This window comes from Chionomys nivalis, chromosome 13 (genome assembly GCF_950005125.1).
Source record: "Chionomys nivalis chromosome 13, mChiNiv1.1, whole genome shotgun sequence".
Classification (NCBI taxonomy): domain Eukaryota; kingdom Metazoa; phylum Chordata; class Mammalia; order Rodentia; family Cricetidae; genus Chionomys; species Chionomys nivalis.
In genome coordinates this window covers 67240388-67255662 of record NC_080098.1, presented here as the reverse complement: position 1 = coordinate 67255662, position 15275 = coordinate 67240388, and the positions used below count along the sequence as shown (strand labels likewise).

At 48.4% G+C, this 15275-nt stretch overlaps 1 protein-coding gene across 2 annotated transcripts; it reads left to right on the top strand.

The window, feature by feature from the left end:
- LOC130886083 (spermatogenesis-associated protein 31A6-like) lies at nt 1-14922 on the top strand. 2 transcript variants are annotated; one of them, XM_057787986.1, is made up of 4 exons: nt 1-2678; nt 10819-10870; nt 11428-11488; nt 11743-14922. In XM_057787986.1, the coding sequence occupies exons 1-4, from the start codon at nt 2643-2645 to the stop codon at nt 14885-14887; spliced, it is 3294 nt and encodes a 1097-aa protein (XP_057643969.1). In that variant the 5' UTR covers nt 1-2642; the 3' UTR covers nt 14888-14922. The 2 variants fall into 2 exon arrangements, with proteins under 2 accessions (XP_057643969.1, XP_057643970.1); XM_057787987.1 differs by lacking the exon at nt 1-2678 and having other exon boundaries at nt 10759-10870; nt 11961-14922.
- Nucleotides 14923-15275: the final 353 nt, after the last annotated feature.

Sequence of the window (15275 nt, the reverse complement as noted above, 5' to 3'; positions counted from 1 at the left end):
TTTGACAGATTCACTGTTGTTTTCTACATAGAGAATCATGTCTTCTGGAACTGTCGGTTCTGGGTGCATTCCAGTCTGATGACTAATTCCTCCTTGCTTTCCTTTCCTCTATCCTCCAGTTCCCTGCCCTTTTAATATGTAAATCACATATTTATAGAGTTTCCTGTGTACATCGTGTTTGTGTGTGTGTGTGTGTGTGTGGTGCGTGCCTGTATGTACATATCTGTATGTGTGTGCATGTTGTATGTGTGTGTATGAAGGATTGTCTATATATGTGCATATGCAAGGCGAAAGGTCAACCTTCGGTGTCATTCTTTGGGTGTCAATCATCTTGACTTTTTAAAAACACACTGTGTGTGTACATGTGTGGGAGTGTGTGCACTGTTGTGTGCCCGTGGAGTCATAAGATAACTTGTGAGAGTCGGCTCTTTCTTTCCACCACATGGTACTGGGAATTGAACTCAGATGGGGAGGCTGGGTGCCGAGCACCTTTACCTGCTAAGATAACTTATTGACTCCACCTTTAGAAAGATTTTTTTCTGAGTCAGGGTCTCACTGTATAGCACTGGCGGGCCTGGACTCTTCATGTAGAACAGGCTGGTCTAAAACTCCTGAGTTTGGAGATGATAAGTGTGTGCTACCTGCCTGGCCTTAAGTGCTGACTAGAGTCAATGGCAAACTCCTCAAAACATTTAGGGAAGAAATTATCAATTCCCCACATTTTCATTTGGACGGTGTCAGAAACTGACCCCAGCACAGCCTCCTGCCCTCAATTCCCTGCAGTCACTTCAGGGTAAGAGGCTGTGCAGCTGTCCTAACTAACCCCTTCTTTTAAAGCGGCAGTACCCAAATACCCAAACCAGGCAAAGAATAGAAACAACAAACCCACATCTGTCACGAACACAGCTCCAAAACTCAACAAAGTGTTGGTACATTTTCCTGGTACATTGTGGGAAAACCTGCCACACCACGACTCTGGAGGTAGAGGCAGGAGGATCAAGAGTTCAAGATTAGCCTGAGTGCTATAGTGAGGTCCAGGTCAGTCTCGACACAGCAAGATGGGGACTCTGAAAAGTAGAAGGCCCACCCCTTCACACGAGCCCCGCCTCTGGCATCCAGCCTCACCCCTTTCCCAGCGCGTTGTCCCGCCCACCAGCAACCCCACCCCAAATTATCAAGAAAGCTCCTCCCTTGATGGACTATGATATGAAAGATGAAACAAACCCTTCCCTTCCCTAGGCTGCTTTTGGTCAGTGTTTTGTGGCAGCAACAGAAAAGCAAATGAATATATGTATCTGGTCTTTGCAGCAGTTGGGGAGCTGCTTAGGGTTTCTGGTTTGAAACCGTCTCAGTATGTATCCTGGATACATGAGAGCTGCAGTTCTAAGGTCTCAACCTACCAAGTGCTTGGATTCCACGTGTGCACCACTGTGATGTATCTGTTTTTATTAATTAATTTCCCTTATTCTTGAATTCATACATATATACAGTGAAATAGGATTATGTCCACTTCTATTTCCTCCCTCCAGGTTCCCTCCATACCTCCCCAGCAGAGTCCTTCCCAACCCCCTGTTCTCTTCTAGGTGTTTCTGTATGTCTGCATCCCAGCGGCTGGTGGCTAATAGAAAGCCACGCAGAAAGAACGCAGCCCCCTGAGCTGCATGAACAGCCCTGAGCTTTCTGCTGTGAGCCCTTTGAGCAGTCTTAAAGCTTCTTCCATGTGTGCTACTTGGAAAAAAAAAATGCATGGTGCAATTTTCACTAAAATAGGAAATGAACAGTTAAAAAAATCTGCTTGAGAACAGAGTTAAGAATTTGCCCCAGGGCTGTCACTCCAGAATCCTCAATCCTTTCCAAAAGTTCCTCTCCTGGTGACTAAGCACTGAGGTTCATGAGCCTATGGGAGCCGTTCTTATTCAAACCACCCTTAGCACCTTCCCTAAGCCTGAAAACTGACACTTCCATTGCTGTATGTATGTATTGTCATAGTTCATAAAATCTTTTCTTTCTCCTTTCTCCTCTCCCCTTCATTGCTCTTTTGAGATCCTAACTCAACACGCTGATGCTCCAGGCCTGTCTCCTGGAGGGTGGTTTCTCTGCTGTCTGTGTTCCCTCTGCTTTTGGTTGTTACCCTGCTCTATAAAGGTTCTTCCAGTGCCTCAGTGCATTGGTAGTACTTCTTTTCTAGAAAGAACGCCTGCCGGTTCCTTTAGGGTTATACCAAGTTTTCCTCTGTGTGGCTTTCATACCAAGTTCTATTCTGGGATCCCTTCGGTTTCTCTAGCGTTCCCATAATCAGTGTTTCCTGACTCACCCACCACTCACCCTCACTGTAGGACCCAGCCATGAAAAGCAATACCCAGAAAGGGATGGGAAAGCTGAAGGGGCCCTGGGAACTCAGGCTCTACACCGCCCCTTGTGGGCTACAGGAAAGATGGTGGGAGGCCCAGGGACCTGTCTGGAGGAGGAGCGAGCTGCACCAATACAGGAAATGGAGTGGAGCAGCGTACAGCTGCTGCCAGCCAGGCTGAGGCTTCAGGATTCACATTTCGACAGCGAAGACATCTTCCTTTCCGTGCCTCGGTGCCCTTCAGTGACTGTGGGAGCGGGAGTGGCGCTGTCACTGCGTACAGATCCTGGACATGGCGGCTGACTGTCCCTTACTTGGACGTCAGCAGGTAAGTCAGGGGAGCCCGGACCCCACCCAACACGCAGATGTGCACAGGCTGGTTGGAGAAAGTGGTTTGGAGGGACTGAACCCCGTGAAACCCATGTTTTCAGGGTCATTTGGAACAACTTTGGGGCTGTAAACAAGACTTTTACCATCAGAGGACTCTGTCGAGGCTCTCAGCATGCCGTGTGCCAGGAAGTGACCTGAAAAAAAAAAAAGTCTTGTGCGATTATCCGGATTATTTTATTGTGTGTACGGTGACTCTCTAAATATATAAATGCTAACTTTTGTGGAAAAATGACATTGATTTTTTTTGGAAAAAAACCTTTATTGTGCATGGTTCATTTAGCACGTGAAAATCACATTAGTGACAATTCATAAAAAATAAAAGCGATGAGAAAAAAGCGATCCAGACGCCTCCCAGAGTTCCCAGTTTTGCAGTCCATTTCCCGCATTCAATGTTAACACTCAGCCCTGCCCCATTTAGTAGCTGAAGCAAGGGAAGTTTCCAAACACTAAAGTTTACCTCCCTCCAGGGATCACAGTGCCCATAGCATGAGCATGCTTCTCTCTGAGCTCTCCATGACACTGAAAATGGTGTGTAAAATGTTCAACAGCTCACCTCAGGAATATAAGGGAAGTGTGTGGGGTGCTTACTCCAAAGCTTCAGAAGGATCCAGAAACTGAGAGGCATCTTGGGGTCATGTGACTATTGCTGAGGAATGGTAAAGACCATTCAGGTGACAATGAGCGGGTATGTAGAGGGGAGGGAGTCCAGGTCCTGAGTGAAGGAGCAAGTGCTTCCGTGTCATCACCGCAGAGGAGGGCAAATCGCTAGAGCCAAGTGAAGTCAGAATCAAGAGGCCCTGTTGGCAACCTTTCCTAGACGACATGTTAGCATATTCCAGGGTAGTGTGGCTGGCCAGGTGACATGAGCATGTCTGGGAGGGTTTCTGTGAGATCTCTGGACTCTGAAGCTCATGCGCTATTGCAGCAATTGCTGCAGGTGTTATTATTGCATGAATCTTATGCACTATTGCTGCATCTACAGGTGTTATTATTACATGAAGCTCCTGCACTACTGCTGTGTGCTGTAGGTGTTATTGCATGAAGCTCATGCACTGTTGCTGCGTGCTGCAGGTGTTATTGCATGAAGCTCATGCACTACTGCTGTGTGCTGCAGCTGTTATTGCATGAAACTCATGCACTGTTGCTATGTGCTGATGGAGAAGTTACTTTCATTTAATAAAGAAACTGCCTTGGCCCATTTATAGGCCAGCCCTTAGGTAGGCGGAGTAAACAGAGAGAATGCTGGGAGAAAGAAGCTGAGTCAGGAGTCGCCATGATTCTCCCACTCCAGACAGATGCAGGTTAAGATCTTTCCTGGTAAGCCAGCTCGTGGTACTACACAGAATATTAGAAATGGGTTAGATCAATATGTAAGAGCTAGCCAATAAGAGGCCGGAACTAACGGGCCAGGCAGTGATTAAAAGAATACAGTTTCCGTGTAATTATTTCGGGGCATAAGCTAGCCATGTGGGCGGCCGGGTGCTGGAGACTCAGCCCCGCCGCTCCTATTACAACAATGTGCTGTAGGTATTATTGCATGGTGTTTCTGTGTTGGTCAGAAGTCTCTCTGGGTTCTCAATGTGAGCACTGTACAATTCTCAGCACTTCTGTGGAGATCTGTGGCCACTCTAGAGGGTGTGGTGAGCCTGTCTGTGAGGGAGTCTATGAAGAGCCCCATGGGAGCGCTGGGGACTCTGTGCGGAGGTCTATGAAGATTGCAGGGAACTCCAGAGGTCTGTGAAAGAGGGGGGCTGAGGGGAAACTTTAGGATCCTCTGTGTGGGTGTCACTAAATGTCCTTGGGAGGGTCTAGAGCAACTTCAGAGGTCTCTATGTGGGGAATGTGAAGGTCTGGAGGCCATGACTAAGGAGAACCTTGGGTGGGCTCTATCAGAGTCTCCAAAGATGAATGTGGAGGGGCTGGAACAATGGGTCATCAGAAGCACTCGCTGAGGACCAGGGTTTGGTTCCTGGTACTCACATCAGGTGTCCCACAGCTGCCTGTAACTCCAGTCGCAGGGATCTGAAGCCTCTGCAGACACTGCAGGTGTGCAGGGCCCATACAGACAAGCAGACACACACATGCACTTAAGTTAGGAAAATCGTGCTAATGGGAGTCTCTGTGGCTGCTCTTCTGATTTGATGCATCCTCATGTCCTTGTGGGTGGGTCCTGGAACTCAAAACCTGGCTGGAAGCTGAGGGAGGCCCAGGCTGCAGCCACATTTTGGACAAGTCCCTCCCCTGTGTGAACCAGCCCTGTAGGATAGCCTGGTCTCCTGCTGGTCATGGGAAGGCAGGGCTGGAAGCCCAGAATGACTTGCTGTGTGACCCCAGGTCATGTTCTGATCATGTCCCCTCTCTACCCCAAATGTAGTGGTAGAGCCATGTGTATGCATGAAGGTCGCCAGACTAGGAGTCCCAGAATTCCTCGGTCTAGCTTTCCCATCAATTAGTGACTCGTCCCTCTGGAATTAAACGGGCAAGAACAGCAGAGTAGTCAGCTCTGCTCTTAGGAAATAGTATTCCCTGTTTGAAGGCTCTGCTTGCTCTCAGAAGTCTGGGATGGAGCTGATCTCTCCAGGCTTGTGGACTCACCTGTGGCCTGATGATAAGCTCTTGTGGTGGCTGCAGGGGACACAGAGGTGCAGTCCCCAGTCAGGGGCAGCTGGGATCAAGAGGCTGGTGGGCAGAGTAGATTGGCACCTCTTGTCCTTTGGTCCATGACTGCCCTGACCTCAGACCACCCTTCCTGTCTCATGCTCCATAGTCCGCGACTTTCCCTTCAAGATAAGGCCCAGCCAGGCGGTGGTGGCGCACACCTTTAATCCCAGCACTCGGGAGGCAGAGGCAGGCGGATCTCTGTGAGTTCGAGACCAGCCTGGTCTACAAGAGCTAGTTCCAGGACAGGCTCCAAAACCACAGAGAAACCCTGTCTCAAAAAAAACAAACAAAAAAAAAAAAAAAAAAAAAGATAAGGCCCAGATCTTGGGTTGCATCACAGATCCTGGTAAGGATTATGCAGATGTGTGTCAGGTTCCTCTGTTTGCACAGTTAAATGCTGGTTCTGTGTCTCTTCTACTGTTGGCCATCTCTGCAGGCTGGAATCAGAGGCTGGACAGAGGATGAGCCCACATACTGATTGGATAGAGTTCTTCAGAGGAGCTCAGGAAAGCACCGGCTAGGAGCCCTAGCAACAGTGTCCCAGGATATAGACCAGTGACAGTGATTGCAAAGGTTCAGAGGACCCCATCTTTTATAGGGTGCTTCCTCCAGCTAACTCCGTGGCTTCCAAAGCCACTGTATGGGCAAGGAAAAAAATGAATCATTTGAAAGAGGAATAGATATAAGGGAACTGAAACAGTCTGTCCACAGAAGGACCTAGAGGTCCCCCTCCAAATCCTGGCAGCATGACTCTACTCCTCCCCTCATCCCTCTCTCTGAGCATCATCCATGGGCACAGCTTTATTCCAAGTGTAGAACCTGGATGGTATCCCCAGTTTTGATTGCCTCCCTGTCAGGGTTCTGCAGCTCACATCCTTCAACACATATCTCTCTTCATTCAGGAACAGGGGAGATGAAACCACCTCAGGGGAGGAAGGGCAGGGCCTGACTTTTACGGCTTCATTTTCCTTTATATTTTTTTTCTGTCCCTGACAGACACAAAAAGGGCCGGGGATCCACTCCTTCCCTTTTCCCTGAACAAACAGCTTACATTTGGTGTTCCTGGATTTTGATTTTCTATATTTACAGGACAGTCTCCATGTCTTTTCCTTTTGCTCACTTGTAATGTGGATAAATAGTCCTGTGTGTTTAATAAATTCAGCCTTTGTCCAGTGAGCCCCAGTTTCTCCCAGACACCTCCAGTTCACCACACAGACATTCTGAGAACTCTGGGTAGACCCTGTAGGCACCGCCTCATCAGTCCCCAGGAATGAGGCCCCGTTTTCTGAAAGTTTTTCTACTGCCTCCTGACTTGGAAAGTGAACAATGTCAGTAGAAGTGAAGAGAACCTCATTTATCCTCCCTCATCATGAGTAGTTCTCAAGTTTTTTTTATTTTCCTAGGCGGTAGTGAGGTTCAGTCTACTCCCAAGTCAAGGATACTCTCCACTGCTCCAGTAGGTGGAGCTAAGACTCAGGAGTCATGAGGAAAGGAGCTGAAAGGTAGCTGAAGCTCCACCCACCATGAGAACAGAGTCTGGCAGAGTGCAGCTTCTGTCTGCACAGAGGAGGGGCACCGCCCAAGCCTGGATACATCACTGGCGGTCCTACACTGAGTTGTGTGGATTCTGCCTCCATCTGCTATAGCCGACCCTGCTCTGTTTTGGTGGCAGGTGGATTCATAACACGAAAGCCTCACCAACAGCTATTGGACCTCTTGTTGTGGATGCTGTTGGGCTCATTTATTCTCTCTATGAAAATGCCTCATCCTGGAGCTGACGGGAACAGAGAGCACTGCTGTAGTGTGCAGAATGCCTCAGGTCCCAGGTAGTGGGCAACCCAGGGAGGGCTCAGGTGATCTTGTCCACCAGGGATGGATCAGCTAGCTCGTGTCACAATGCGCAGAGTCTCTGGCCTTCCTGAACTCAGTACTCTTGTTTCTGTGTGATTATTTCAGGAGGCTGAGCAGCTGGGAACTGACTAGTGGTCTCCCATAACAAGAGCTGACTGATTCTTTTTCATATATAAAAGTTTAAGTTTGTGGTTCCATTAAGACTCCTTATAAGATTACCTTTCAATATAAGTACTAAAGTAAGTGGCCCTTTCTTTGTAACAGCAAAATGCAGCCTGCCAATAGAAGACCTGACAAGAATAGCTTGCTTGCCCACAGGTTGCTTGGGTATGAATGTATGTGAATTTGGGGGCTAATTTGTTTTTCATCTATAATGTAAAATGTTTAATCATGTTAGGAAGATGGAAAACAGGTTTTTACCTGTATTCATTATAATCATTCACTTGAAAAAGAGGATGTAACGGCATTGTAATTTTTATATTGTCTGAAAAACTTTGTTGGGATATAAAGCTATAGAAAAAAAAGTATACAACAGAAAGAAAAAAAACAGAGAAAGAACATAGAAAGAGCATGAGAAAAGAGGAAGAATAAAGAAGGAAGCCATCCAGAGGGTGTCTGAGTGCTTCCTTTCCTAAAATCCCCCTCAGAAAAGTTTAGCTTATGCTGACACCATTGGTTTCTGTTCAAAGCGCTGTGCCGTCTGGAGGCTGCCCCACCACCACCACCAGATGGCAGTATCCAAACAGTCTCCAAGTTAGCAGTGACCTGGAACAGTGGGCTGTGGTCACAGCCCTCCTCAAGAGGTCCAGCCCAATGGCCAGGCACAAAGGTGTGTTCACTTCTCAAGGCTCTACTGAGGCTTTCTTAATCTGCTCAGGCAGGCTTTCTGGAGCATCTGTGAGGACAGAGATGCATGGGGTGACCTGCATTGTGAAAATGCAAACAGGGCCGACTGATGGGGATATGTTCAATTGTCAGTCCCCACCACAGCTTTCTTCCACAATGTCCCTGCTGCAAACCCCAAGATCTTATTGAGGAGAGAACAGAGCGGTACTGGTCTTCATTTGTCCCCTGGGACAAGGTTCATCATCCTCCACAGCTTGTCCCACGCTGACTGATGCTGACTGGCATTTCATCCCTTCTTCTAGAACTTCAGGAACTGATGTGCTAGGTGCCCCAATAAAGGAACTGGAAAGTCCCTTTCCACCACCACCGCAAGGCTTACCACTGCAGGTTCTCAGGGCAAAGAGTCTGCAGGATGTGGTAAAGTGCATGCAAGAGGAAGAGCCAAGGAGAAGCTGACAGAAAGTTCCATCTTCTACAGAGGCGGGATCTGTGTTGCCCTGGAGACTTTTTGTGCAAATGCCAGCATGTTCTAAGGAGAAGATTAGGAAAAAATGACTCCATGACCTTTATTCTTCATTGTCTTTTAGTCAGGTATACAGTGGGGTATACACACACAGTGGAAAAGGAGCCTTGGAGTAAGTGGCTATTTATTGGAATAAATAAATAAATAATAATAAATGCAATAAATGGTGCTGGCACATTCACCTAAAGAAGATTGTTAAATAAATCTGCATATCTCACCCTGTTCAAAAAAATCAGTTCAAAATATACAGAAAATCTTAATTTAAACCCTGCAGTGCCGAAGCTGTTGGAGGGAGAGAAAGGTAAACACTTCACACACAGGCACAGATAAGACATGTCTGACTAGCATACCAGTGGCACAGAGAGAAACCCTATAAATTGACAAATGAGATAACATGAAATTAAAAAGCTTCTGTGCAGCAAAAGATGCTATTTACTAGAGGGAACAGACAGCCCAGAACATGGCAAGATCATTACTGGACATGCTTCCTATGGGGCATTAACATCTAGAATGTACAAAGAATTTCAAATATTAAAAACAAAAAAAGGTCAATAAATGGACTAACGAACTGAACAGTTCTCTAAAGTAAACACACAAAGGTCAATAAATATTTTACAAAGTTTTCAACATCCTTGTCCTTCAAGTAAGTTCAAGTTAAGGCCACTTTGAGATTCCATCTCATCTAAACCACAATGTCTGAGGTCAGACAACAAGTGAGAAATTCTGTCAAGGGTGTGGGGAATGGACCCTCAGCAACTGCTATTGGGCGTGTAAATGGAACAGCATGATGGAAATCAGCATAGAGGTTCCTAAAAACAGAACTGCCATAGGCCCAGGATGCTGTCCACATCCGGCCAAAGAGATGCCCACACATCCATGCTGACTGCAGCAATACTCCCAATTGCAAGACAACTAGGCACAAAAAAGACCTTAATGAATTATCCACATGCATTCTTATGATAGAGCACTGAATTTCTGTTAGTAGTGACATTCTATTAATGTATTAGTAATTTAAATTCTATTAGTAAATTAAAATTGTATTCTTTTCAGTTTTATTGCAAATTGGCAATGCTAAATAAGTGTGAGACAAAAGGAAGTTCCATGTTGAACTTGAGGCAAGGAATGACCTCATAATGAACAGACATGGATATGCAGAGAAGACACCCTGAGAGCAACAATCCCTTAAGACACAATCTCCACAGAGAAGCCCAATCTCTCAAAAACTGTGAACCCGATGGATTCAAGCAGGCATCTTCCAGGAGACAGAGAAATTCTAGGGCTCAGGGGCAAGCAACCAAACATGGAGGAAGGTCTGTCTCAGACTGTTTCAGCAGGAGGACTTGGAAGGAGGGAACAGGGAAACCAGGAGGCAGGAGGGTGTGCTGGGCTTGAGGCTGGAGAGGGGCTGTGGCTCCCTCCCTCCTGCCAGAAGCCCTTTGTGATGAGGAGGCCACAGCTGTGTGATGAGATGGCCTGACAAGCCTCCTGCTGGACTCCCAGGACTCAGTGGCTTGAGGACTGCAGGGCAAATTAGAAGATGGAGAATTCTCTCTTTCAGCTGAGCAGCATTAGTGACTACTGGATGAGCCTCAGCTCCATTGTCATGGAAATGAGCTTTGGTGTTATGTGTGGAGCAGGGCTCTTCTTGCTACTGATTCCCTTCCTGAAGAAGTACCCAGCGTCACCACCACCTGGGAGCAGAAAGAACCCCCCAAAGGTGAGGAAAGCCATGGTTGAAACACAATGGAGTGTTCAGTCTGTTGCTCACTACTGTTACTTCCCCTTTTCCTAGTCAAGCAGAGAGACAGCTGAGAGGAACTCTCCAGAAACAGCAGCACCTCATCTGCAGGGACTGGAAAGTAGGGCATGGGGGCGGGGGGAGGCTTGAGGTGTGTGCCTGAAGCAGAACTTACCCAACAGCCCAGAGGCAGCAGCAGAGCTCAGCCTTGGGGAGGATCCTATCTGAGGAACACTGACTGAGGACATCCATGTAAGGGTGGCATAGACAGCCCCTTCTTGTGTTTCCAACAACGCCAAGGGGAAATGTGTTTATGCATAGGACAACTGAGTCAAGGATGGATGAAGCTCTCTGGGAAATGTGGATTTCGTGTTCTCCACCAGCACAGGGGGCAGGCAGCTTGTCCACCAGAGAGAGGAAGAATGGGCCCGGCTCATTTCTGTCCTTTCTCACTGTCAGGTGGTGAGGAGGGGGCAGAGCAGGACCAGGAAGAGAATTGTTTCTGCAAAAGGTAGGCTTCTGTTTCCCTCTGGAGAGGCAATTCCTTCTGCCCTGTCCTCACTGATGAGAGCCATGATGGGAGTCATGCTTCTGAGATACAGGATGCAGAGCACTGAGAAGAGGAGGCTGCTGGGAAGGAAACCAGAATCAGGGAAACTCCCCAGGTTCTGTGAAAGAAGGAAGCTTGGCCTGGAGTGGGTGCTGCCCATGGGCTAAGGGTGAGGGGTGTTGTTCAAGGCAGCTGTGATGCTGTGTCCCTGTAGCGGGGACTCTCGGGTCCACCTGAGAGCAGGTAGCTGCAAGTCCCTCAGGCCCACTCCTCTTTCAGATGACTGATCCTGTGTCCTCACAGTGTCATATGGGGAACGGCAGGGGCTGAGGAGGAGCAAGGAAAGTGTAAATGAAGAGATGTGGTCCCTCCGCGCCACTTGCTCATTCTCAGTGTTCTCTGTGCTTGAACTCTGGAGGTTGGGCAGTAGAGTCCTAACATGGGAGGTCTCTAAGAGGGGTGCCGCACTCTCCTGTGAGATCTCAGTCCTCTCCTTCATCCTGTATCACCACTTCCAGGTGGCAGAGATGGCAGAAAGAATGTGGAAGAGACCCAGAATGCATCACGACATGTGGAAATGTAAGAAATCTACCTTTTGTGAATTAATTTAAACCAACCAGGATACAAGCTCAGGGTCTGGGGATCTTTGTACTGGAGATATGGTACAGGGTGGAGTTGGGCTCTATAGCTCATCCTGTTGGATGAGACAATAAAGGATATGGGAGGTGGAGGCTGTGGAGCAACTATGGGATGCAGGTGTCATATTGATACAGACTGATGGGCAGCTTGACCATCTGCTCGGGACTGATGGTTTTGCCTCCTAACTTCTGCAGCCCCATCAAGCAACTTTTATTGGACTCCACATCACTCCCCATTTGGAACTCTAATGAGAAACTGGATCAGCTTCCCCTCTCTCAGCTGCTGTCCTACCTCAAGGTCTTGGAGGATCTTATACAGAGAAAATGTAGTCAGGTTTTCTGGAGCATGTCCTCCATGCTCTCTGAGTCAGTGGTGGCTTCTGCCTGGGTCTCCAAGGAATCTTCCTCTGCAGGACCTAAAACCGTGAGGTTCAGCGATACATGTGGTCCTTTCCCAGCTCTTCCCATGACTCAAGGACCTCCACAGATTTCCCAGACCCAGCCCTTGCCCCACCAAGCCGTGACACCAAGCTTGACAGGTGTGAAAGAAGCCCAGACACTGGGCAGCCTCCCAAGCTCTACATCAAATCGAGCACTTTCTTCATCTAGAAGTAGGGTCTGTGTAAAAGATTATTCTACCAGTGAGACAAAGATACCGGTATCCCTACCAATTGAAAACCAGGATCTGGAGTGGAAAGACACTTTAGACTCTAGTGCCCCAAAACAGCAAGCAGGTATTAGCTGGCCCACTCACAACTTGCCCAATGGTACCCTGCCCGCTGAACCTGTCAGGTCAGCCTCCATCCTTCCTGAGCATTGTCAGTTCCTCCAGCACCATGAGGAGACACAGAGTGAAGACAAGGTGACTAAGGTGAGAGAAATACGAGGCTCCCCCTTCATGGTCCTCTCATCCCCGGAACTGACACAGCTGTGGGGACATTTCCCAGCCAACAGTCCTTGCCAGCCCAAGAACAAGCCTGGACTCCCTCAGCCCACCCAGCCCTCCATCCTCGACTCCAAAAGCTGCAAGCTGAGCCAAATGATGGGGTCTGTGTCCTCGGCGATGCCCTTAAAGAAGCCAGAAGCATGTGACATGCACGACCCCATCAAGAAGGGCCCCGGTTTAAGGGCCAATGACTTTCCTTGCACATCAAGCAGGAGGCCTGGGAAAGGCCTGAAACCCAGAAAGCCTGCACTGAGGACAGATCAGCAGTCCTATGTGAACACCGCCCAGGACCTTTCCTTCCTCGACCCAAAGACTCAGATGAAGCTGGAATCAAACATCATGCAGCTTCCTATGAAACGTAGAAGGAGACCATATCTACAGACTCTTGAGTCAGGGGATCTCACCGCGCCAGGGATTCCAGCCTCATCCCTTCCCCAGCCTGTGTATCCCTCCTCACCCACCTCTGTTTCTAAGGCTGAATACTATTCCAAGGCTGCCATGATCTTAGAAAAATTACATCACCGAGATCCAGGAGGGACAAGGGTAGAAACTGTGTCAACTGCCAGGCTGCGGAGTTCTCTGCTTGCACACTCACCTTCACAGGTTCAGGTGATACAGAGAGCCACTCCACCAGCTGCCAGCCATGGGCCGTCCAAGGCCCTTCCACATACACGGAAGAGCTACCTGAGCACTAAGACCCGGGCTTTCTGCTTCCAGGCAAGAACCCAGCAGAGCAGGACTGTCCGAGGGATTGGAAGAAGCAGCCTGCAACCAAGGACCAGTCCAAGAATTTACAAACCTGCAGCACGGATGAAGTTTGAGAACATGGCCTCAGGACATCCCTGCTGGAGTGGGACAAAGCTGGGCCCTCAAGAAAGGATCCCACCTTCAGTGGTCAAACAAATCAATAGGTCGAAGGAGAAAGAAGGGACCCCTCTTGCATGGAAAGTGAGTCTGGGATCCACGGAGATTCCCAGTAGCCAAGTCATCAATATCCATCTCAGGGACTTTGAGTCTATAGAGGCCAAGAGAAGTCCAGGCCATTTCCAAACACCCACTCTAAGGCACTCAGGAGACTCAGCTCTAAATACACAAGTGTATACTGAGACTGATTTCAGATCAAGCAAGCAACCACAGTTCTGGTCTGTGGGCCATTGTCCAGACAGCTCAAGTTCAGTGAGCTTGCCTTCAGAGCACCTGTTTCCCAGCTTCCAGAATAGAACCAAAAAACCCAAGACTTCCCAGAGCCTGGGTGATGTCTTCATGAGGAGGGATCACAGCCAGAAGACCCAGGACTTCAGAGTTCCCAAGGATAAAATTCAAGCAAAGAATCACAAAGTGTTTCATCCCATCAAAGAGAGGAAGGAATTTATGAGATCCAGAGCCTTAAGCCAGGAAGAACAGCCAGGGAGAGGGACCCCCTCTACTCTGAGCTCCACCTGGTTCAAGGATACAGCCACGACCAAGACTGAGCCCTCTCTTGATATGCCAGGAATAGAACAGACCCCTCAAGAAAGTTATCTGATAAAGATCATAAAAAATATTATGCAATACATAAGCCTCAGCACAAAAGGCAAGGGGCAGGAGGATTCTGTGAAGAAAGAAAACTCCCCGCCATCATCTATGATGACCCAGGAAAAGCTCATCTACAGCATGGCAACTGAAGTGCAATCTCTCATGAATATTGTCGTACAGCTCCTGGTGAACTGGCTGGGCCTTAAGGTAGGGCACCCATCAGAGGCACAATGGTGTAAAGCGGAACCACTGATACCCCAGCTGAGAGACTCTTTTTTTCATTTTCCTGAGGGCGTCTATGAACCAAAGAACAGCAGACCAGAGAAAATGAGCTCTGGTCCCCACACCAGCCCCATGGCTCAGAGCCACACATTCAGGAACAAGGTGATCGGGGACAAACATCAGTCAGGTATTGCTACCCAGGAAAGCTATGTTCCACATCAGAACAGCGTGAAGAGAGGAATGGGCTGTGAGCAACTCCCCTCTCCCAAGGGAAACAACCATCCATGTAGGCACTGGGAAACTGGAGACAAGCAGCAGTTAGGTGTTGGTGCCCCGAGAACCTGTGACTCAGATCAAATTAGAACGAAGAGTGGAATGGACTTCTGTCCACATACCAGCCCCAAGGGACACAGCCATGTATTTATGCACAGAGATGTTGGAGACAAACCACGATCAGGTATTGTCCATAGAGCCTGTGACCCACATCAAAGTACAAAGAAAGGAATGGGCTGTGGCCCCCTCACCAGTTCCAAAGATAACAACCATCCAGTCACATACAGCGGAACTGAAGACAAGGAGCAGTCACCCCAAACAGACCTTACCAGCATAGGTCTAGGAGCAGGTGCCTCAGGCCACCATGGTCTTTGTGCATCATGAAATACTCCATAAGATGCCCCATCTGCCCAGCCATTGTTTCCCCTGTGATTTCCTGGTAATAAATGTCATTTTATCTTATTTTTTCTGGCAAAGCAAACCTTCTTTCTACTGACGCTCATACTCATTGCTGATGGCTCCCGAGAGACAGGAGCCATTTCCTAGTTTATGCTAGTTCCTTTTAGCACAGTGGTTTCTGTCTTGCAGGGATAGGGAGGGGAAGGTCAGCATTCCGTCTGCCATAGTGCAGTCTCTGGAAAGGATGGGGCCTGTGGGGAAGTCACGGTCTCTGTGAGGTGTCCTCATCCAGTCCCATCCCTGTCCGGTTATCATTCCATCACTACAGAGACAACAGTCTAGGGAATTTTCAGGGTGAGCCAACCCTGTGAAG

Bases quoted from the DNA above. Each gene is read 5' to 3' on its own strand.
- LOC130886083 (XM_057787986.1), top strand. From the start codon at position 2,643: ATGGCGGCTGACTGTCCCTTACTTGGACGTCAGCAG. The intron at 2,679-10,818 runs GTAAGTCAGGGG...TCTCACTGTCAG, and splicing joins CCTTACTTGGACGTCAGCAG to GTGGTGAGGAGGGGGCAGAG. The intron at 11,489-11,742 runs GTAAGAAATCTA...TAACTTCTGCAG, and splicing joins GCATCACGACATGTGGAAAT to CCCCATCAAGCAACTTTTAT.